The sequence below is a fragment of the Trachemys scripta genome, chromosome 2 (assembly GCF_013100865.1).
Source record: "Trachemys scripta elegans isolate TJP31775 chromosome 2, CAS_Tse_1.0, whole genome shotgun sequence".
Taxonomy (NCBI): domain Eukaryota; kingdom Metazoa; phylum Chordata; order Testudines; family Emydidae; genus Trachemys; species Trachemys scripta.
In genome coordinates this window covers 276,642,577-276,666,243 of record NC_048299.1, presented here as the reverse complement: position 1 = coordinate 276,666,243, position 23,667 = coordinate 276,642,577, and the positions used below count along the sequence as shown (strand labels likewise).

Genomic DNA, 23,667 nt, shown 5'->3' with positions numbered 1-23,667 from the left:
TCTTAGCCCATATAAGAAATATATTGCAGCAGTTACCACAATAGCCCCATGTGCTGTAGTACCACTACTGCACACTGCAAGGCTAGGGGCTATTGTCACAGAGGAACGCAGCATTTTTGGTGTAGGGGATATAAAATGGGAACACATCTATCGGGATCTGCCTTTGGCATCTACCCGTGAAATCAGGGGAGAGGGGAAAGGTCATATTATGTAGAGACGGGACGATCATGTGTTTGGATTATTCATGTATTGTATTTTCGGAAGTTTAGGAAATTAAGCCAGCAAAGCTGACTGTGGTTCCAGGTTACATCTCTACTCATAGCTCCAATCATAAAGGGCCCCAATCCTGTACGGTGCTGAGAAGCCTTCATTCCCATTGACATCACTGGGAGCTGAGCGTGCTCGCGAGCTGGCAGCCTAGACCACAAACAGCAAGAGCTTATGAAAAGCAAATAACAGTGTAGTTCATCAGAAGTTCATCTTCTAGAGTCTATGGAGACAATTTGCTCATCCTCTCCTCTCCTTCCAAAGTGGCGCCGGGTTCACTCTATGCCACCGACCCCACAGAATAAAGTGTCATTGTCCCATTAGCGGAGCATTGTCACCATGTGCAGTAATGAATCCTCGGAGTAGGGCAGTAATAACTGATATGACTGTCGAGTGTATAAAGCACTGAATAGCTCCCATTGTTGTGTTTCAACGAGTCCGCCAATGCTGCACTCATTTGGCACAGAAAAGCCGATGATTACCTTTGTGGATTAATTAAAACTGAAAGATTTCAATTGGGCTGCCTTTATTTGCATTGCTATTTTATTTGCAAGAGTCTATGTATTTATTTTTGTCAGAGCCATTAATTATGTATCAATGTTAACTAGGGATACGCTTTATCACTCTCTGACCTCCTCAGTTTGTCTCTTTATGGGAGAGCCAACTTGGTCTCTGCGAAGTTCTAATTCCAAGCAGAGATTTTAGGAGCAAAGGCAGAAATCAAGGGATAGTTACCTGATTTGGGAACTGGGTAGCAAAATGGGTAGAGGTGACAGCAAATGTGAGGAGAAATTTCACAAAATTCTCACACACACACACACATACATTTCCCTCCCACACAGGGAAATATTAAATTTTGAAGATAACGTCTGTCAAAATTTGAAACATTTCAGCCAGCCCTATTTTGGGAGGGTTGGTTACAGATCGAACATTTGGACCATGTTACTCAAAAGCTTCCTCAGGACATTGCAAACCTCTAAGCTAACATGGGCTATGTTTTGAGACACACGCGGGGATGAGTTATGGTTTTGAGAATGGAAGCTGCACCACGTGCAACTATTTTTATCTGAGCAAAAACAAACACACAGCCACTTCTTTGAGATTCGCTTGGAGGTTTGGGTTCATTCCAACTTTAAACTCAAAGCAAAACTCAGCAGAGTGCAAATCTTTGAGAAGTAACATCTGGAAGGTGATGGGGGGCATTCACATGAGCCCCTGTAAAGTTGCTAAGTTCCTCACAGCTCAAATGCTAACCTGGCAAAGTAGCTCCCAACTTACTATGTGGAATAGCATATTAGAGGATAACAGAATCTCAGCAGTACGACACTAGAACCAACCCTGTTCTATTTCATGTTGTGTGCCCCAGGTTACTTACTGAGAATGGGAGTTCTGACCCTAAGATTGCAGTTGGTGCTGGACACGTTTCCAGATGGACATCTCTGGAAACCAAAGTCCTCTAGATAGCAGGAGAAGCAGCAGCAATACAAGCTTTCTCTCCACTGCCCTCCACTATCCTTCAGACCTGCCCTAGTAGACCCACTTCTAGGGTAGCTTAATCTGCACACCCTCTCTGCTGATAGGGCCAAGTATGGAGCCAGTTACTGCCAAACGTGTTGGTGGTTTTGGGTGATCTAGAGAGCTGTCCACCAGGAACGGGGCTGAGCGCCGCTGGAGGGAATGCTCTGTTTTTTATCGCCTTACCTGGGCAAAGTGCAATGTTGCAGAACTTAGTTTGTTTTTCAGGTCCCTCGCAGGGGTTTCCACCAAACTGAGGGGGTTTGCAGGTGCGGGTTCGATCCCTGTACCCCCGCCCACACGTTGAGGAGCACAGACTCCACGGAGACCACTCGTCCCAAGTGCCGTGCACTGAAATCAAAGCAGAGGGAATAAACATCCCGTCCCAGGGAGTCTTAGATAGCTAGAGAATCATGGAATTACATGGAACATGATATCTTGCCCATTGTAAGAAATCCATTAGAAACCAGCGTGGGAAGGACCAAAACAAATCAGCCAGGAATGTGCAGAGGAGAAAGGCCTGGAACATTTCATGAATTGCCACCAAATGGCTCTTCACTAGTTTCACAAACGTGAAAAATCCTGACACGCTTTTCACTGACCCCTCCTCCCTCTTCACATTTTTGTGCTGGGGGGAAAAGGCCTTTTTGAGCAGCAGAAATACACTTTCAGAAAGAGAAAACCTTAATGAAATCTAGACAGCTCCAATGTCAAAGGCACTAAACGCAACACCTCTGCTAATGCTACTTTACCCAATGCTTTCTCTTTTATCTCCAAACCTCCACAAGGCATCAGCCTTTTAGAAAGTCGCAGCAATGTCAGGAGGCAGACATCTAAGTGCTAATGCATCATTCAGCAGTGACACCATCACAGGCAGAGCTAAAGAGATTTGGAATAGCTAGATGGGCTTGCAAAACTCCAATGTTGTTATGGCTGTGCAAGCATTGACTAGTTACCCCTGGTAACTGCTAGAATTAGCCATCACAAGGTGCAGTATAGAGCTGATCAGAAACACTTTGACAAAACCATTTTCCATTGGAAAACGTAGCTCGATGGAAACCAAAACACTTTGCAAAATCAGATCAATTTTGCTTGAGAACAAAAAACAAATTCTGAAAATGTTCAAACAATTCCATTTCAGTTTTCTGAATGAAACGTTCCGATTTTTTCACTTTGGAATGACTTTCTGTTTTTGAAAAAATGGTAATATAATATACCATTTTAAAAAGTCAAATCAAACCCAAATGTTTTCAGAGATCCCAAACTTTTTTTTTTTTTCAGAATTTTCTTTCATGGACAATTTTTGGGTTCCATTCCAAATAGGAATGATGACGGATTTCAAAATCTCGAAACCCTTTACTTTCCATCCTCCACCCAGGTCTAGTACAGCAGTTCTGTTTGGACAGCATCCAGGAATGGGAAAGTTTATCCTAGCAGTCGTTTGGGTTATAAATCAGGATAGCACAGTTTTAGGCTTCCCAGGTCTGCTCAGTTGTAGAGCAATATAATCTAATCTAGCCAAGCTATGAATGGTACACTTGTCACCATAGAATCTAGGTTCCAAGTGCCCTAAGAGCAGTCCCAACCTCCTCTGTGAGTTTTTATCCTCTCCAGCTCAAGTTCTGGATCGAATAAGAAAGTTTAGAGGCCACTGCAAACACAATCATACTAAAAAAAAGAGGCAAGTGCACTTTTTCAAACCTCAGAATCCTGAGCAAAGATTCTGAATGGTTCTTAACTGAATGGGGTTACATATCCCTAGCAGTGGGTTATCTCGTATGGGGAAAGAATATGTTAATTTCCAGTGGTGAATAAACCACCATCCCCAGGAAACACGTTAAAGCCTACGGTTCGGTGGCTTTCCACAGAAACCAGCTGTGACCGTGTGATATGAGTAGAAGGCAATGCTGGGAAGCAGGGGAGAGGGGAGCAGGCGGAGTGGGTGAGCACAGGAGAGCGGCGGTTTCTCCATTATAAATTGCTTTCTGAAATCTGACTTGGCTACGTGAGAGCAGCATGGCTGCTTGGGAGACAGAAATTGCATCAGGCTGCGAACTCAGGGTCTTGGATCCTGAGCTGGGGAGCACTCCTTGCCATTCGGATTTGGACAGCAGAGCAGTTCCTGGTAATGCGGGGAACATCTGGTAAGTGCAGTGTCGGGAGCCCAGATCCCGAGCGCCTCCTCCTTCCCCGCCGTTTGTGCCCGTGGAGTTGGTGGCGCACCTGGGCAGACGGCGGAGTTGTTGCACTGTCTCTGCTCCCGGAGAGGGCCGCTGCACTGCGTGCTGTAGGAAGACGACACGCAGAACCTGGTCCTGGTCTGCCAGCCCTCCCCGCAGGTGGTCGAACACACGCTCCACGGGGACCACTCCTCTGCTGCAGGGTCACCTGTCAGGTTCAGAGCAGAAGGTGAGGCCACGGCGTCAGAACCTGGGCGCGGTAACCCCTACGGTTATAGTGAGGGAGGGCAGAGATGGGGGTCCGGTGGGGGTGACGGCATGCTTTGGAAAACAAGAGAAAACCCACCCCAACTATCCCCTTCCTCACTGGCCTCTGCCAGCCTGCACCAGTCGATGAGCCTGGTGAGGACACTGACTGAAGCTGCCCATCAAGTTGTTCCTTATAATCCCTGCCCACCATCAAGCAGCCCCTCTGCAGCAAAGGCCGAACATACCAAGAGCATGGCCCAAATGCCTGCGTCGCCTTTCAATACCTATCCCACGGTGGGTGACATGGGCAGGGAGGGAAGAGGGTATCCCCTGGCTTCGATACCCTCCAACACCCACGGGAACCTAGCCCCACAGCTAGAAGCCAAACAATAATCATTTAGCGAAACCTCATTTATTTCAGATAGAGTGTTGAAAATGACATCTGGCGCACCTGTAACGTACCCTACAGGACCTATAATATGCAGGGACAATCCATAGAGATGGACATTAGAGAGAGAATGAGCAGAGTTCCAGCACCCTTTGACCCAAGAGAGGAGATAAGGAATGACCAACATGTCCCTCTTCGCAGTTCCATACTGTAGGGTCAGGAGATCACCAACTGCCTACCAGTGCGACATGAGATAATTAGCAGAAGCCCCTTGTGGCATCTCCCTTTCAGAGCTAAAAGCTCTGAGTGCTATTTCACCAGACTATGATAGCCACTGACTGCTCACGGAGAGCTTTGTGTACAAAACACTGGCAGGGTAACTGGGCCATGGGATTTCAAGGGATTGTGACAAACCGTATCGGACCAATCGGAGTCGGTATCTGTATATTTGTCCAGTGGTATTCTAGGAACTATTGATCTCTCTGATTCAGTGCATGTGTTGGCTTATATTTCAACTGCTTCTGAGGATTGAAGCTATTCGGACAGTTGATGTTTAATGATGTCCCACTGTAAGGATGAAGTGAAGGCTGTCAGGGTTCCCTCCCCACTCTGAACTCTGGGGTACAGATGTGGGGACTCGCATGAAAGACCCCCTAAGCTTATTTCTACCAGCTTAGGTTAAAAACTTCCCCAAGGCACAAAGTCCTTTCCTTGTCCTTGGACAGTATTGCTGCCACCACCAAGTGATTTAGACAAAGATTTAGGAAAAGGACCACTTGGAGTTCCTATTTCCCCAAAATATCCCCCCAAGCCCCTTCACCCCCTTTCCTGGGGAGGCTGGAGAATAATATACAAACCGAATAGGTTAACAAAGTGAGCACCGGCCAGACCCTTGGGTTTTAGGACACTAAAAACCAATCAGGTTCTTAAAAGCAGAACTTTATTATAAAGAAAAAAGTAAAAGAAGCACCTCTGTAAAATCAGGATGGAAGGTAACTTTACAGGGTAATAAAAAGATGTAAAACACAGAGGATTTCCCCTCTAGGCTCAACTTCAAAGTTACAAAAACAGGAATAAACCTCCCTCTTAGCATAGGGAAAATTCACAAGCTAAAACAAAAAGATAATCTAATGCATTTCCTCGCTATTACTTACAATTTCTGTAATCTTAGATGTATTATTTCAGTGGGAGCAGGGTTACCTGCTTGGTGTCTCCCTCTCTATACAGAGGGAACAACAAAGAGAGCACAAACAAAACCTCTCCCCTCCCAGATTTGAAGGTATCTTCTTTTCTTATTGGTCCTTTTGGTCGGGTGCCAACCAGATTATTTGAGCTTCTTAACCCCTTACAGGTAAAGGAGGGATTTTATGCTACCCTTAGCTGTATGTTTATGACAAAGGCCATTGGTAACTCTGGATTTAAGAGCGACCAGTGGATGAGGACCTGTGGAGGGGAAGGTTTACAGAGAGTCTTAACCACAAAGAGGGTTGGACTTGTCTTGATTTCCTTTGCTTGACGTCTCACTGGCTCCTGCTCCGGCTGATATTGCATGGCAGAATTAAATAGGAGAGAGATTAGGACAAATATTTACCTTCTACAAATTCAGGTCCATCTCTGCTGTAAAACAACCACCGTGGGCTGCCCATTCACAGCACAGATACCCCCCCGCAAGATTAGACGACAAGAAAAGGAGAGATTTGGTGCTTGCAGTCCTGTCTCCCCTGCTCAGTGTGAACGGGGGACACAGGAAGAATACTAGATGCAACTGACCATGTTCATTAAGCCAAAGATGATCAATACCACTTTGTTCTGTTGATTTGCATCTGGAGATTAACCCATCCAACCAGTGGCTGTTAGACCAACTCTAGGAACTGCTAGTCTCAGTCACTGCTTCTAGAGTAATCAGTCCTTGTCTAGAGACCTTGAGACAGCAGCAAAGCATCTCTCTCCAGCATCTGATTTTGAAGTAGAGGATCTTCTGGCAGATCGGTACAAAAGGACGAGATTGTCATGACAACTGGGCTAGGTCTTTGATAACTGATGGCATTCTGACAGCCCTGTCAGACAGATACAGCATTACTGGACTTACAGTTCCCTAGCGGCGAGTTCCACTCCTCATGAGCGGCTGTCTCCATCACCACCACCTTAGCAGCACCCTTGTCTCCTACAAGATGTCCAACAACTGGTGTAATATCCAGGGAAAGCTCTGTTCCAGCTCTTAGACTGCTGCTTCCAGTCTTCCCTTCAGACTTTCCTCTATAGGTACGTCTACACTGCAAGTGAAGCTGTAACTGTAGCAGGGGTAGTCAGACATGATCTAGCTTTAATCTAGCTAGCACGGGTAACGATAGCCATATAGATGTGGTGGCCCAAGTTTCAGCACAGGCTAACAACCAGAGGACCTACCCAGGGTCCCTGGAGGGCCTGTACTCTGGTTGTTAGCCCATGCAGAAGCCACGCCACCCCATCTGCACTGCTATTATCATCTGTGCTCGCTAGATTTAAACTAGCACAGGTGTGCTTACCCCGGGCACAATCACACCTTTCACTCGCCGTGCAGACATACCCTCGCATGGCGTTAATTGTGCACTTAATGATTTGCACTGCTCAGAAAACCACCACGGATTTTTTTTAACCCTGCTCCAGCAATTCCCACCTCTGCCGCACCAGTCTTTTAGCAGACAACCAAGCCAAGAGTGTAAAGACAATGACCTTCTTGGCAGGGCTGGGAAAGTCGGGTGTGTGCCATCTTCTCTTGGGGGGGGATCACAGCAAAGCTGGCCCCTCAACTGCAGACGGTGACGGGGCTTATCTGCTTCTGCCTCAAATGTGCTGCAGCGGTTCATGCTTTTGGTACATCACCTACGCTGTTACCAAGAGGCAGGCCATCCCTCTTATCTGGCTCTTTAAACACTACCTGTCTAGGCTGGAAAGTCATTTCCAAAGAGAGAGGCGTGGGAAAAGCCCGCAGTGAGACTTATGTGTTCTCTCTGTCAATTGTATGGTGCATAGAGAATGGGAAATTTAATAGTCCGCTCTGCAATCTAATCATATCCCGGCGGCTGTCTCAGATGCACATTTGAAAGTGCCACATTGAAATGAGAGGTAGGACGCTGCCTTCTGTACATCGTGGTACTATTAGAGGAATTCATGTCCTCTGCGGCCCAAGTTTCACCTCCTCCCTCTCTTCCCCCTTCCTTATTCTGGGCATTTTCCCTTTCACAGTACAGAGAGCCATGATTAGAAGGGAAAGGGAATCTGATGGGACCTTTTGCAATTATCATCACAGCTCTTGCATTTCCCCTGACCCCACTTTCTAATTCAAAAGAGTAGGTTTTTTAAAAATGTTTTATCTCTGCTGCCTGGGGAAATATGCCTGTCCAAGCCTCAAGCCCTGAAAAATGGGAATTCAACAAGTTTCCACTCACTCTGGACCTGTTCCACAGAGCTGCTCAGAACCCCTGGGCATGAGGCCACAGGAGATCTTTATCCACATCCCGAGGGTGCCAATCACAAAAATCTTGCCCATAGAATGTTTTGTGCTTCTCAGGTTTAAGGACAAGATTCTGCCCAAAGAAGCCTGTCCCCTAATTGGGGTTTACACCACTTCACCCATGGGCGGTGGGAGTCATTTTAGTAGAGACACACTCCGCTACTGTTTTTAGAACAAGAGGTCCCTCTGCCAGGCACCAGTGCTGTATAGAATAGTTTTACTTCACCAGTCACTTCTAACTAGTTTAATCCATGGTAAGCATGATGTGACAGTGGTGTCTTAGCATAGTATGATCCATGTAAGTACACAGGGTCCTGTGTTCCCCTGCTGTTAAAATATAGTTAATCACAGACCTTCTTAGAGGGGAGGCCCTAACCGGGACCCTAGGCCCCTAACCCTAAAGGAAACAGCTACAAGCACAGTCACAAGTAAGCAGACTTACGCACAACTTGAGTTCCAGCTTTGTTTCATTTCTTTACCAGGGAACACAGCCTGCCTGGAACTCTATGCAGCACACAGAGCTATCTAGTGGCTGAATAATATAACTGCAGTACATGTCTCATTGCTTCTCCCATGTAAAAAAGGCCAGGACATGCTGCTCCAAGTAGATGCACTAAGATACAGAAGCTGTTTTTCTTCCCGTTGGGAGTTTCCACAAGCTCAGGTGAGAGGGCAATGCCATGTTGATGGCTCTCCCCTCCCTCTGACAATCACAGGGCAGTCAGGCGCATTTCCTACTCCTTTTGTGCCCCCTGCATCATGAAGCAGTGGGGATGACACAACCCAATGCAACTACCTGATACAACACCAAGTCAACTGCTACTGTATAAGTAACAAGTACTTATGAGAGAGCTGGCATGGAAGAAAGATTAATGCTATCACACAATGACAGACCAGGATGCCTGGTTTAATGCGGGCCAGCCAGACTCCCACACGCTATGAAGGTGCTTAGCACAGTAGGGTCTGCAGCAGACAAGTGGGCTCAGAAAGCATCAGGTGTAAGGCCCCGGAGCTGTGCCTCATGGACCGCCATGCTTGATTGGCTGAGGAAGCTTGCAGGCCAGCTCTTAAGCCAAGCAGCAGGTGCACCTGACTGGCTGCTCCATGCACCTGCTTGCGGATTCTCTGCCTCCTTGTGCCTGTCTCGCTCCAAGCCCTGCACCCAGCCTCAATTCTGCCCTGCACCTGCCCTGGCTCCAGTCCTGCCGTAGCCTCACCACGGCCTCTGAACCAGCCCTGCTCCTGTCTTCTCTGACTCCGGTTCTGACCCTTGGTTCTGGTATCCTGATCCTGATTCCTGCTCCGACCACTAGATCTGCTGGCCTATGACCTGGGATCCTGACAGAAAGCCCTGTAACTGCACCAGCTCATGGTACGCTGGAAGGCTGTGCCACTGCTACTTTCACCACAGTCAAGAGATTCAAAATGTGGTGATGCCTGTTGTTAGTGGTGGTATCTGTCCATGCCAGCGCAACACCCAGGGGATAAACTAGGCTCAATGATTGCTGATGATGATCAATCCTTGTAATCAGCGATGGGGGCAGACCTCTGGTGTCAGGCTAGCTCCAGGGCCAAATGGGGCCCCAGGCAAGGAGCGTCTTCGGCACACACACATACCCCGCCCGCCGCTCCGTTTGTTAAACTTTTGAATACCTTATTTGTATTGCATTTGTAGCCCATTTCACGACTTTGATGCACAATTTGCATGCATGACTTACCCCTGACATGTAAGACTGACTGGCGGCACCCCGCCCCTTATATACCCACGAAAACATGGCTGAGGGAAATGTCGTTCTCAAAAAGTCTGGAAGGTTCCACAAGATTCTACAAAGGTCCGGAACATTCGAGGAGGTTAATGAAAAATGAAGCCACGTACGGAATACCTGAAACATTTCACTTCAAATATTCTAATTTCCCTTTTGTCGCTAACAACAAAAACAGCACCCCCCCCCCCAATCCTGGCACCCGAGATGGTCGCCTGAGTTGCCCGCCCCTAAATCCGGTCCTGGTTAGCTCATCCATCATCCATCATCTATGCCAGTGTAGGGCCCTTCTATCCATCCATTTACTTCCAGGATGCCCATCAGTATGGTAGCTGGGCACAGTATACTGTTCCCCATATATACTCTCCTCTGTTTCATCCAGCCCAATTTTATAGGAGATGGACAAAGGGAAAGGAAAAAGGTGGGAGGGGGAGAAAAATGGGAAACCCTGCTGACTCCTTCCCCTGGTCCTGTTCTCTGCCCATGGGATAGGAGTGACTCTCATTGACTTCACTGGGAGTTATGTGTATCCTGCAGCGGCAGAATAAACCGGAGTCTAGGACATCACTTTGCTGGGTTTAACAATGAGAAACAGTCACAGCTGCGGCCTTAGCCGCGGGTGCTGATTGTGATGGGAATTTGTCTTGGCAAACAAATTAAAAAAAAAAAAAATCCAATCAATATGTGAGTGCACATGTGTGCCCAGGAAGCTTAATTAATTTCCTACAGGCTGGAAGTAGCTTTGTCAGACTAGCTCCTTGTTTTGCGGAATAAGCGAAAGCTGCAAACGAATCAGCTCCGATCTCCATTGTAGATGGGCAGGGCCCTGGAAACGCCGGTGCAGTCAGCAGACTGCTGACAGCCCTTTTCCCAGATGGTTATGGGGAATTGCTTTCTCTCTTCCTTTTTCGTTCACAGCTGCACATGCTTATCTGAGGAGGGAGTTAGCAGAGGTGCAGATCAAGAGACTGTCAGCGTCACCACACCGGCAGCTGGCTACAGTGCTCCAAGGAAGAAGAGAAATTAGCAGCCCGCCTCACGAGTTTGACAGTGGAGGAAGGCTGCTGTCAAGGGTTTGCATCCTTAACTTCACACCACGTTCCAACTAGCAGAGCGACCAGGCTCACGCTGTGTATCTCATCAGTTAAAGTGGCTCACGTCCTGACTTTTACCCTCCTTGCACTGCAAGATCCGACAGAGCCAGGTCTCCACATTTCCCACAGGATCACAGAGGTGACCTTGTCCCACCTGCTCCTGCAGGTTTGCTGCTTTCAGCATATTCCCAGCAGGCCTGACAGTTCAGATCCAGATCTGAACAGATGCAAAGTTAAAGGGTGATTGGAGCTGGGATTTTTCCATGGCAACTGCCGAGTTCCTCATTTGAAAAAAAAAAATATAAACCATCCTGGGTGATAAGTGAAGGCAAGAACCCAGTGTGCATGAGCACGTGTTACAGGGATGGTGCAGTGAGTGGCAAAGCCAAGGGACTGCTGGGCTCCTGTCTACAGGGAACAATAATTCTCTCCCATTTCACTGTGTCATAGGGGTGCTGCCCTCTGGTTACTGGAGAGCCCAGCAGATCCTTGTTATGCATCTTAACAGGCTAATCAAATGTAAAGCCACAGCAGGTGAAGTTGGACGTGAAGGCTGCCTGCTCACCTCTCCCCAGCGCCCGGTGGAAAAGCTTTCGCTCTTGTGTCAGATTAACACGGGCTGTCACTGAGATTGCTCTGGCTTGCTAAAGCCTGAGAGATCCCCCGCTGTGCTGTGACTGCACCAGCCCTGCTGAACGAATCTCCTACTTAGCTGGACTCTGGTTGTGTTCCCCGTAGGTAGGGCTGCTCGAAAACGGTTCATCAGAATTGCTTTCCACAGAAAACGCTGTTTCAGCTAACCTGAACTATTTCAACAGCGTTCTCTTTTTAAAAACTGGCAAAAATCCTTACAAAAGTTGGGATTTTGGATTCAAAACAACTTTTCGGTGTGACATTCACTTTTTCACCTTTAAATAAAAATGGTTGAAATCAAAACCAACCGTCTCAAATATCTCACAACAAAATGTTTTGTTTGATTTGAAATGATTTTTTTTTATTTTGTTTCAGAAAAAGAAAATTGACCCTTGGAAACGTGGGTCCCTCCACCGATCTCTCTCCTTGTTAGAGAGGGAGCTTTCCCAATGCAACCTGGGGAACTGAGATCCATTTCAACCGGCCATTTCCTTCACTCTTCAAATGCCGAATCCCCTTGGACTTTGCCTCTGTGGATTTAGTAATCTAGGTTTAGTTTTGCAAGTAGTAATCACTTGGCCATGATATGGGTTCAGGGCAACACAAGCAACTGTAACCATCACATCTAATAGGAACAGCTCACCATTTGAGTCACCTGAAATGGTACTGGGCCAGTGCATCGGGGAACATACTGTGGGGAACAATCTTGTACTGGCCGAGGAGGACAAACAAGATGACTGGCCAGGGCCAGGTGTTTCCCATCTCCATCGCTACAAGCAACATGATGAGTGACTCCTTTCTTACTAATGATGGATTATCTATTACTAGAACCAAGTCAGTGTTCATGCTCAGACTAGGGGGGGGGGCTCTCCCCCACCCCCACCCCAAGCTCTGGAAGGGGAACTAGGCTCTCGGTGCCTGTCTGTGATGGCAGACCCACTTGTTTCAATGAGCCTCTCTCCACTCAGCAGGGTAGGGTGGTGTTAACGACAAAGGGCCTGACTCACGTCTCACTTACACAGGTGCAAATCAGGAGGAATGCCAGGGAAGGCCATGCAATCATAGCTGCAGATGTCAGATCGGAACCAGGCACTAAGAGCCAAATTCATCACGGCTATAAATAAATCCACGGACAGCAGGGACAAATTGAACCCAGGCGATCAGTTCTGTCTTCACTTACACCTGTGTGGATCCAGAGTAGCTCTGCGGAGGTGATGGTGTAAATCCGGAGTAAGTCCATTGACTTGAACAGAGTTAGTCTGGATTTACACGGAGGTAACTGAGATCAGAAACTGGTCCAAGGGGAGCTGCTGGGACAATGTGCACAGGGGGAGGGAAAAGGCCCAATGGGGCATTTGCACTTGCTGCCTCTAGGGACTATCTGAGGTGACTCACCGGTAGCGCGAGGCCACCTCTCCAGGTGGTGAGGGCACGATGGCAGATGCAGCAGGCGGAGGGAATGAACTGGGCACCGCTCCGCTGTTGATTCACGCTGCTATCCAGGATCAATTCTAGCGACTTGCTGGCTTTGAGAGAAACTGTTCTGGGCCGTGAAGGGAAATTCAACCTGCTGCAGGCTCCCGTTTAGTGCCTGCAGCGTCTCCCTCACCCTCCCGCCTTCTGCAGAATCCAAGCAGCAGAGTGCTCTCCTTCTTTCCCTACGATCCTACCCGATAGCTGAGTGACTCCTGCAGATCTGACATCCTCCCACTTGTCGCCTCTTCCTCATTCATCCACCTGGCCTCTGGCAAAGGCCGCTCGGAAGCAGCACGTCAGGAGGAACAGTGCCAGGTACCTGCTGGAATTTGGTCCTTCCTCTTGTGTAGTGACCAAGGTTTAAACACACCAGCAGCGTGGCCAGATCCTCAGCGGCATCAGCGAAACGCCACTGAACTTTCCAGAGCTATGCTGATTTACATCAGTGGAGGATCTGGCCCTTTTCTTGCTAGCACAGCTGCCCGTCCCAGGTTAACGAGGATATATTTCTTTGCATACTCATTTTGCCAAGCACTGCTGTCGACTCCCCTCCCCATCCATCCCTCTTCTGCACGCATTGCTTCCCCGTCTCCCCTTGTCTGTCACTCCGCTGTACGCTGCCAAGAGAGGTTCATTTCACCTGGCGTTTAGCAACGGATCTGCCATCCGGGCCAGGTGTGAGGTCCAGCTGCACTGCAGAAAGGAGTGATGTGATATTCCTGCTGCCTTAGCTAAGGGTTTGGAGAGAAAAGGTGGGTGGACCAACGTCCATTGGTGAGAGAGCCGAGCTTCTGAGCTTCACCGAGCTCTTCGTCAGGTCTAGGAAAGGTACTGAGAGTGTCACAGCTAAATACAAGATCAATCACAGTGCACTGGATGAAGGACACCACATGTTGTGATATCTCCACTGCTACCACGATCAACCCTCCCCACGCATGCCTATCACAGGGGTCCCACACATGTCTATCACAACACGCGGCGTACCTCATTCAGTGCACGGAATACTCTAACAACAGTGATGTGGGTGAAACCAGACACTACGCTCTTGAATGAACTTTCACAGGACAATGATAAACGACAAGAACACCGTATCACCTATGGGTGAACACCTCTCTCGAAGTTATCATTCTAAATCTGACCTATCACGCCTGGTCCTCGAAGGAAACCTGCACAATGCTTTCCAAAGATGACCCTGGGAGCTTAAATTCAGAACATTGCTAAACGCTAAAAATCCTGGTCTTAATAAAAACACTGGATTTATGGCTTATTACAACCATGTGTAACCCACTAACTCCCTGTTTTGTCCTATAACTACACAGGTGTTAACGAGCCACCTCACCTTGAATGGTCCCTTAGAATATGTGCTAACTACTCATGTTAAACTATCTGTTCGATCTTGTATTTAGCTGTGACACTCTCAGGACCTTTCCTGGACCTGGAGAAGATCTCTGTGTATCTCAAAAGCTCGTCTCTCTCACCAGCAGAAGTTGGTCCAATAAAAGATATTCCCTCACCCACCTCGTCTCTCTAATATCCTGGGCCCGACACAGTTCCAACGACACTGCATTAGCTGAGGCAGTGGTTCTCAAACTTTTGTACTGGTGACCCCTTTCACATAGCAAGCCTCTGAGTGCGACCTCCCTTATAAACTAAAAACACTTTTTTAAATATTTGGCACTATTATAAATGCTGGCGACAAAGCGGGGTTTGGGGGGGAGGCTGACAGCTCGCGACCTCCCATGTAATAACCTCGTGACCCCCTGCGGGGTCCCGACCCTCAGTTTGAGAACCACTGAGATAAGGGTTGTTACAGAGCTGTTTTTCCAGCTGTAGGACACCTGAGACCGTACAGATCAGTGACTGCAGAAATGGCCAGGGAAGTGAGGTGCCATTACTACAATTCCCCTCCCTCTCTGCCTCACCCTTTGTCTCTCATTCTCTTTCTTGCGCTTTGAACGCGTGTCCAGAAACTCAGCTTCCGCCCTGAGATTCACCATCATCTCTCTAATGCAAAGCCAGCTCCTTCATCACAAGACACTCTCACCAGCAGGCTGTCCAGGCAGCTTGGGTTCCTTTATTCTATCGCTACACAACTCACCGCCCCTGCGCTGTCGGCCAGTGCAGAGCGGCTGAGAAATGGAGCAGGCAAAGCCACCCCTTTCTACTTTCAAGAACATTCAGACCACACCCTGCCCCGTGGGGAAAGCCGCCAAACTCTGCCCTAACACCTGGGAACCTTGGCAACGCTTGGACGGTGCTGCCTACTGACATGGGGCCGGATCCTCAGACGGCGTCAATTGGCAGGTTACTGACTTCAGTGCAAGTAGGCTAGCTGAGGATTCGGTTCCCTGCAATCTAGGTCACAGCTTTGGTGTCTCTTTGAGCCTTTCGAAAGCAAAGGCGAGAGTAAAGGCCTCAGGACAATGCTTTTAACCTGCAGCTGGTGTAATCACAGGGCAGGTGGGGTCCAACCATGTGGTGCCGGGAGCTCCTGCAAAAGGCTGAAGGCTGAAGTCAGCAGGTGTGGAGGGAGCTCAGAACCTCCCAGGCCCTAAGGCAGAATCGGATGCAGAATCCTTGATCGTCCCTGTCCTGCTACCTGGATCAAACCCAGAGCTGCAGAGAGTGGGAGACAAAAGTCCTGAATCCTACAACAACATGGGCAAGAGGCGGGGAGGGGCGAGGGGAAAAGGCATGTGCCAGTGAACTCCTGAGTTCCTAGAGCATGTGATCTGTTGTTGCCCATATTCTTTCCTGATTGCTGGAAGATATGGGTGGAAAAACCTGTCATCCCAGTGCCACCTAACCTGCCTTCCCACACAGAAGTGAATGCCTAAGGCAATGCCCACACTGATATACTCCTCTCCCCAACCCCTACCCCCACCCATCATTGGGGGTCAAGGGGAATGCATGGCATGTATATCACCTGCGCGTTGGGCCCCTTTATGTCACCTTCGTGCCAACTTTGGCTTAATGGACCCACCGCTGATGAGAATCGTTGCCGAGTGTCAGATCTCTAGCCAGTGATTCGGAAGCAGGCATCACTCCTGCTGACGAGCGGATTGTGAGCAACACAGACTGAGTTTGGTTGATTCCATGTTTCCTGAAATGTCCTGATCCTACGGTGATGGGGGGCAGTACAAACCCCTTAGAAAGAGTGGGATGGGATTATGCTGGGCAATGACCGTTACCCTAATGTCTGGTGTCTGTCGCCCGGGAAGAAAACAAGTCAGCTGGCTCTTTAGACCAGGGCAGACCCCAAATCTGCCTGGAAATCCAGGCCCCAGCCCCACCGAAGGATCAGGAGATTGTTGCCTTAGTTCGGAGCTTACCTATTTGAGGTGCGGGGTATCCATACTGCTGCAGTTCGTCAGCATCCTCTCGCTTTCTGTTATCTGTGGACCTCAGCGACTGGCTTCTGGAATTATAGCGTCCATTGGCTACGGCAAGGCAATGGGTCACGTAAATAAACCTGGGTTCACGCTGTGAGATCTTTCACTACAAAGTTACATGTGAGAAAACAACAACCAACAGCAAAGCCCAGTTCGGCAGCATGGAGCTCAGAGTCCCAGCGCCGCTGATTTGCATCACAGACGTCCCCCCGCCCCTGTCAGCGTTAGCTCCTGAGTCAGATCATTGGCCTAGGCTGCCGTCAAACCAGGGGCTTTAGCATTTAGAGGCTGGGACCCGTTTCATCCGTCCCTAAGCTTCACGTAATAGCTTTCAGTGAAGTTGTGCGCCCCCCCCCCCAGACCCTTCTCTAGGAAACCCCCAGGAGGTATCAACAGATACAGGGCGGTTTAATGCTAGGCACACTCAAAAAGTGTTTGCGAACAACAGGCAACTTCATATTAGGCCCCTAAGACAAGCCAATTTCTGCAGCTTTCCTTGTACACATTAGGGTTCTGCTGACCTTTGAGATGCATTGACAATGAGTCTCACCTCACTCTGTAAGGCGCTTTGAGCTCTACGATGGAAAGTGTTATATAGGAGCTAGGTATTAGTATTATTAGCATACAATTCCACCTCGCCTGGGTTACTTCCCGAGCTGGTTTTGGTCTGCGGCTATCTACAGGGCATCGTGGAGATGGGAAGGGCAGAGGGGAATTTGCAAAGGAAGGGGATTCTTCAGGATCGGAGAAGGGGAGGACACAACATTGTCGGCCCCCATCACATGACTGGCTAAGGGTAGAGACCACCAGACATCTAGCCCTTGACCCCAGGGACTCCAGAGCTAAGAGCAGGAGTCTCTACTGCTTCAGCTGAAGGACCAAAATCCTCATCCAAAGCACACTGGAACCAGTGACCTCTCCCACTGAGTTCAGTGGGCCCCGGATCAGGCCTTGAGGGCATGTCTACATGGGGACACGCAGGAAAGTTATGCCAAATTCACTCATTTACAGTGCATTCGTTAAAACGCATTTATCCTGTGTGTGGAGGCTCTTATTCAAAAGCAAGTGGCTTTGTTTCACTTTAGCTTAACTCTTTTCTAATACGGCTTAACTTCCCATGTTAAGCCCGTAGCACGCTAGCTGTCACCTGAAGTAGATTCATACCCTCTGTGGCATCCAGCAGGTTGCACACCCAAAACAGTGGTTTTTGCATGCAAATGCCCTTAGAGGGGAACGAACAATGGAAGAGAGAATTGCCAGGATCTAAATTCTGCTCTCAAAAAGAACAGGAGTATTTGTGGCACCGTAGAGACTAACAAATTTATTTGAGCATAAGCTTTCGTGGGCTACAGCCCACTTCTTCGGATCGAAGAATTCTGCTCTCAGTTATCTGGGTGTAAATCTGAAATAACTCCACTGACTCTATCAGCGTTATATGGTGTAAGGGAGAACAGAATTTGGCCCTAGCAATCTATGATCTGGCAACTGGTTTGTTTCCAAACAGAATATACCGGACAGAGGGTCGTTCTGCCTGATGGAGACACAACAGCCTCTCGCCCTTTCAAAACAGCACGCACGCTACCGAGGGCTGAAAGTGGTGACAAATCCGGTCCTTGGAACCCTGGGAAAATTAATAAAGGTTAATGAAGCTTCCAGGCATGTGCTGGTGCGAGTCTGTAACGCCATCAAAAAAGGGAACGCAGAGGAGGGGGAGGAAGGATGCAGAGCGTCCCTGCCGGGAGCCAGACTTCGTGTAGAGCAGGTTGGTTTGCGGAGGAGGCCAATATGGGCTGCCTAATTAAAGGCCAGTTTCAAATCCCACCCCCCTGGTCTCCTTCCCCCACAGCATCCATGCAAAGGAGCCCTGGAACCAGTCTGCTATGACTTCTCTTAACCTTCCAGCACTGGCAGTCTGCAGACTGACTGCCAGCAAAATAAATGAGGAGGAGGATGGACAGCGTCTGTCTGTTATCGGAGAGGAGCTCAGGATGCAGTTAGAATCAATAGCTGGATTTTGAACATCCCAGTATTTAAGCGTGTATGGGGCTGGGGGGTTGGTTATACCCAGATAAAGGACAACTGGAAAATCTGGATCTGGCCTCAGGTTCATATTTTGAATACCCAGAAAACTCAGGGCTGTTCCAATGTGGGGTTTGGTTTCGGGCCCCTACCTACATACCTACCCCCAAATCTAACCATCCATCCCCTTGTTTACCACTCAAGTCTAGTCTAGTCTAATCTACTCTAAATCCACGGTTTTGAAAGGATCAAAACCATGAGATTCTACAGCATCCCTTGGCCACCATAAGCCGCCCCCAGACTCAAAACTCATTCAAATTGGGAGCAGAAGCAGGGATGAGCAGCCATGTTTAGCTATCGAGCTTTAAATAGATTTGTTGGGAGCTCAGCAATGGATGTAGTGTAAAAACCCAGGGCCACGAGTTTCAAAAGCGACTGGTGATTTTGGAAGGGTGGGAAAACAGATGAAGCAAATTGGCTTTTAAAAATCCGGTCAGTTTCACTAATCTCAGGTTCTATTAGTAAGACTTTCTACGTGCAGATATGGGGAGTGGGAGGGAGTTATCTCAGGTGTGCCTTTTATTTTTTTTCCCAGTCCCCCAGAAGATGCACTGCTGGTAAAATTTACTCCTGAGCAGTAGGACACAATGAGGCCTAAGAACCATTTAATCACTTAAAACCAGATTTTCAACAAGGCCCAGCACCCACAATTGGGACCTAATTTTCACAAGAGCTAAACTCCAATTTTGTCCTGAGTGAGAACAACAGGGGCCAGTGGGTGCTAAGCACTTTTGAAAATCCGACCCGTGGGACCGACCCGGGCGTTAAGTGGGGCTTAGATCTGGTGCTGGGTGAATCTGTCCTCAGAAGCTGAAGTAGGAGATGCTACCCTGGATGATCATTCATGACAAAGGCATCTCAGATGTGTTCCCTCCACAGCGGTCTATTTACTAATCTATCGACGGGGTCTCATTAGGAACACGTTCCATGCTGTTCCATTGCTTTCCCTGGCTGTCACTAAGGGGTTAGTTCACTGACAGGACCTGCCATGGAGTGTCTGGGTTCTGTCTGATTAGAGTCTCCTGATGGTTCGTGTTGGTCTCAGCGAAGTTGTGTGATTGCTTTTGTTCCCCTGCTGACAGGATAGGCCTAGCTGCCGTATCTCACGCAATGACAGCTGATCAGAACCACGGGCTGAAAATGCCAGCCCTTTTGCCCACTAAGGGTCTGATTCACCCCTGGCTTACTCCACTTTTACACCAGTGTCACTCCATCGACATCAAGGGGGTGACTCCAGGGTAAAATGGGTGAATCCAGCCCTGTTTTCACACTAAGCAGGAACATTCCCACTGGGCCTCGTTTGGAATTGCTTTGAATGGTCATCCAAAAAACAGTCAGTGGTGGTGCTGAGTCATTCAGGGCGGCACTCTCTCGCCCTGCATAAAGGGGGCCTGATCCAACTCCCAGTGTAGTCCATGGAAAAACTCTCAGTGGGATTTGGATCCAGCCCAAAGTCAGTCTGCAGGAACTTTGTTAGGGGAGCGACATAAGAGAAACGGGGCACAGATGCGACCCGGGTGAATGGAACTCCGCAGCCCTTCGGCAATGTAGCGAACGGAGGGAGGGTATACAGGGATCAGTGTTAAGTCCGGTGGTATTTTAGGTCTTATCTACATAAACGATCTGTCATTTACGCTGTAGGCTAAGGAACCATACAGACAGCAGTGGAGGAGCTGGCACTGAGGACACAGAAATGACACCAGGGAATCCAGAGAAGTTTTAAACACAGGCAGAAAATAACCAAACGAGACTCTCATTAGAAACGATATCTGGGGAAGGCAATAATCCCCAGCACAGATATTCAATGGGAAGGAGAGACCTGTGCAACAGTGGTGCTGAAAGAGACTTAGGGATGAGTGTGCAGTAAATGAGACAGGAGCTTGCAGTGCGAGATGAGCAAAAGGACGCTGCATATGCAGAGGCATTGCCACACAGAGCAAGGAGGTCACAATCCTTCTCTACATGGTTTCAGGGCATCCACAGCTGGAGTATTGCGTTCCACAGCTGGAGGTCTGCATTCCACAGCTGGAGTATTGCATTCCACAGCTGGAGGTCTGCATTCCACAGCTGGAGGTCTACATTCATTTCTCTGCATCTCATTACCAGAAAAAAATAGAGGGATTCCGAAAAGAGGAACACAAATATTCAGGGGGCTGGAGTGATGGATTTATGAAGAAAGATTAAAAGAGCTCTCTCTGCTGGTTAAGAAACAACTAAAAGAGGGAGGCCACCACAAGAGGCTACAAACACCAGAGTGGTGTAAACACAAAGGAAGGAGCGGCATTATCTACAAGGAGGCAGAGCTAGGAGTAATGGGAGAACATTAAGAAAGGGGCCCCTTCAGCAGCTCTTACAAGCTTTAATGAGCTCTGACTGCTTACGCCAGCGGAGGAACTGGCCCCAGTTGGCTCAATTTGGGCACCCAACACCAGTGAAAATGTTGCCCGGTGTGATCAGTGAGTCCCAGTTACTAAACTTTTGAAGTGCTCTCTGAAGGAGAAATATAATTAAAGTATTGCTGGCAACAGCAGCCGGCTCCTCCATACAGGACAAGATGCTGTTCTAGCTTGATGAATCCCAGGCTTGCCTGCAGGGAACAGATACGTTCACACATGGAGGACATTTCATCTCTCTTTGTGGTTCCAGCAAATGGGCTATTTTTAATGGCATTTGGGGGCGGTGGTAGAAATCGAGTATGAGCCGCACTCCTTTGAATGGCAGATTGAACATATGCATAGCTAAATGTTATACCTTCGGGGCCAGATCCCACTCTCTGTTACACCCATGTAAATCCAGAGCGATTCCATTGAAATCAGTGGAGTTGCTCTGGGTTTACACCCGTGTAACCCAGGACAGAATTTGACCTGGTTGTCTTTAGATTAAGAGCAGAGATGTATGTGCCTGTTCGGCATATTCATAAACGTCAGTGATGGTTTCACACTGCCTCTGCCAGACTGGATGGCTTCATTTCAGCTGGCTCCCTTGCTAGTTTCATTCCCCAGGATTAAATGGGGGCTGCTGACATCTTGGTCATTCTGGGGGCCCAGGGCACTAGCATCAGGATGTGAGATGTGAGATACCCTATCTGTATTTTCCCACTCTGCTGTCGTAGTTCTGTCAGCACCCGGAGTCAGCCTCCTCGCGTGAACAGCAGCTCCACTCAGCACGCCAATTTGTTAGCGATCAGAGCTTCTAGCACCGCATGGCAGGGCTGGGCCATTAGAACAAGGGCTGTTGCCTTGCCCCTTCGATCCAAAGGGGGCAGGGTAAGCTTGCCGGTCCCCAAAGCCTTTTCTATCTTGCTGCACTTTCCCTATGAAATAGCAGCTCTGGGCCAAGTCCAACAGATGGCAGAAATCTCTCTGCCTGAGTTGGGAGGGAGGAGATCACTGGGTTCTTTGCCTCCAGCAAGGAACAATAACAAACACTGAACATTGTCCTTCAGATTAACTGTTTTGAGCTGAATGGCTAAAAAGATCCTGGCTAACCAGGGCTGCTGCTAGCAGATGAAAGTTTGTTTTCAGCCTGTGCTCAGCTTCAAGTCCAGTCATCCCTCACCATCTCCGGGCACCAAGCATGGCTCATGGCTTGCACTAAGGCTGAGGGACACCCTGCACTTGCATCCAAGCGCATCACTTAGCCATGGGTGCTTCAGGGAATTGGGGAGGAACAGCAGGTGATAAACTTTACTGTTTGAGATACGCATGGGAGGGCAGGGACAATGGGTCAAGCCAATGGAAATACCTGTATTATACGGTCTATAGGCTGTCGTTATCTGGTGGGTCACCTGCTGGTGGTTGCATCTGTTCACTAGTTTCAACTCAAAGGGAATGGAATTTGCAGTCAGATTCTTTAGAATTCTTTTTTAAAAATTAACTTCTATTTAACTTTAATTGAAGTTGAATTAATGAAAACTTGTGGAAAAGGACATCTTTTGAAGTCAGCATTCTTTCTGGTAAGGCAACTGTTCCCAAAGTGTGGGTCCGGACATCAAACGGGGTCGCAACAATCCGTAGGAGGCAGAAGAGGCCATTTGCTCTTCACAGCATGACCTTACATGCGCGGTACGTGCGAGACCACAATGCATGGAGGACATTTTGCTCTACAAACTGGCACCCCTGCACAGCGTGACCTCCTTTGCACTATACGTACGAGGTGATGCTTTGTGGAGAATGGCATTTTGAAGAATAAAATGGCACCTGCCGTGCTGTCTGGAGACAGGAAAGGAAATAAATCATTAAAATGGGGTCGTGCTGGCAAGAAGTTTGGGAGCTTGCAATATACGTCTCTGTGACCATAGAGAAACTGGACCAATTCAGCCTGCAAATATGGTGTACATTTTTAACAGAGAGGGTAATGAACAATTAGAACAATTTACCAAGGTTAAACTGCAGCAAGGGAGGTCTAGGTTGGACATTAGGAAAAAGTTCCTAACTGTCAGGGTGGTTAAACACTGGAATAAATTGCCTAGGGAGGTTGTGGAATCTCCATCTCTGGAGATATTTAAGAGTAGGTTAGATAAATGTCTATCAGGGATGGTCTAGACAGTATTTGGCCCTGCCATGCGGGCAGGGGACTGGACTCGATGACCTCTCGAGGTCCCTTCCAGTCCTAGAATCTATGAATCTATGAATCTATGATGGATTCTCCATCACTGGCAACTTTTAAAATCAGATAGAAAGTTTTTAGGAACAGGTTAGACAAACACCTGTCAGGAATGGTCTAGATAATAGTTAGTCCTACCTCAGTCCAGGGGGCTGGATTAGATGACCCACTGAGGTCCCTTCCAGTCCTACATTTGTATGATTGGATTACTTTTTAAAAAACAATATGTTCTAGTTCAAACAGGAATTGTTTTGGGGAAGTTCTCTGGCCTGTATGATTCCAATGGTCCCTTCTAGCCTTTATGAATTGATGACCTCTACAAAGGACTCCAACAAAACCAAGAAAGATCAGAATTGACAATTCCTGATATTTCCTAAATAAACCCAAACAGAATTTAAAAACATCCTTTCAGGCCTGCTTCATGTGCTAAAAAAGGAGGAAACAGAAGAAATTCATAGATTTTGTTAAAGTCACTTTGGAGGTCATGCTTCGGTTTTGTAAACAGATCTGAAGAAATACATTAAAATACACTG

General features: G+C 48.1%; 1 protein-coding gene across 1 annotated transcript in view; it reads right to left on the bottom strand.

Moving 5' to 3' along the window:
* Positions 1–23,667, bottom strand: part of ADGRB1 (adhesion G protein-coupled receptor B1) — a gene marked incomplete in the record, with an annotated part of 371,095 nt that overhangs the window by 172,932 nt on the left and 174,496 nt on the right. Inside the window, 3 exon segments of the mRNA XM_034763711.1 lie at positions 1,969–2,133; positions 4,006–4,170; positions 16,391–16,498. Of these exon segments, the coding sequence (XP_034619602.1) occupies positions 1,969–2,133; positions 4,006–4,170; positions 16,391–16,498 (438 nt within the window).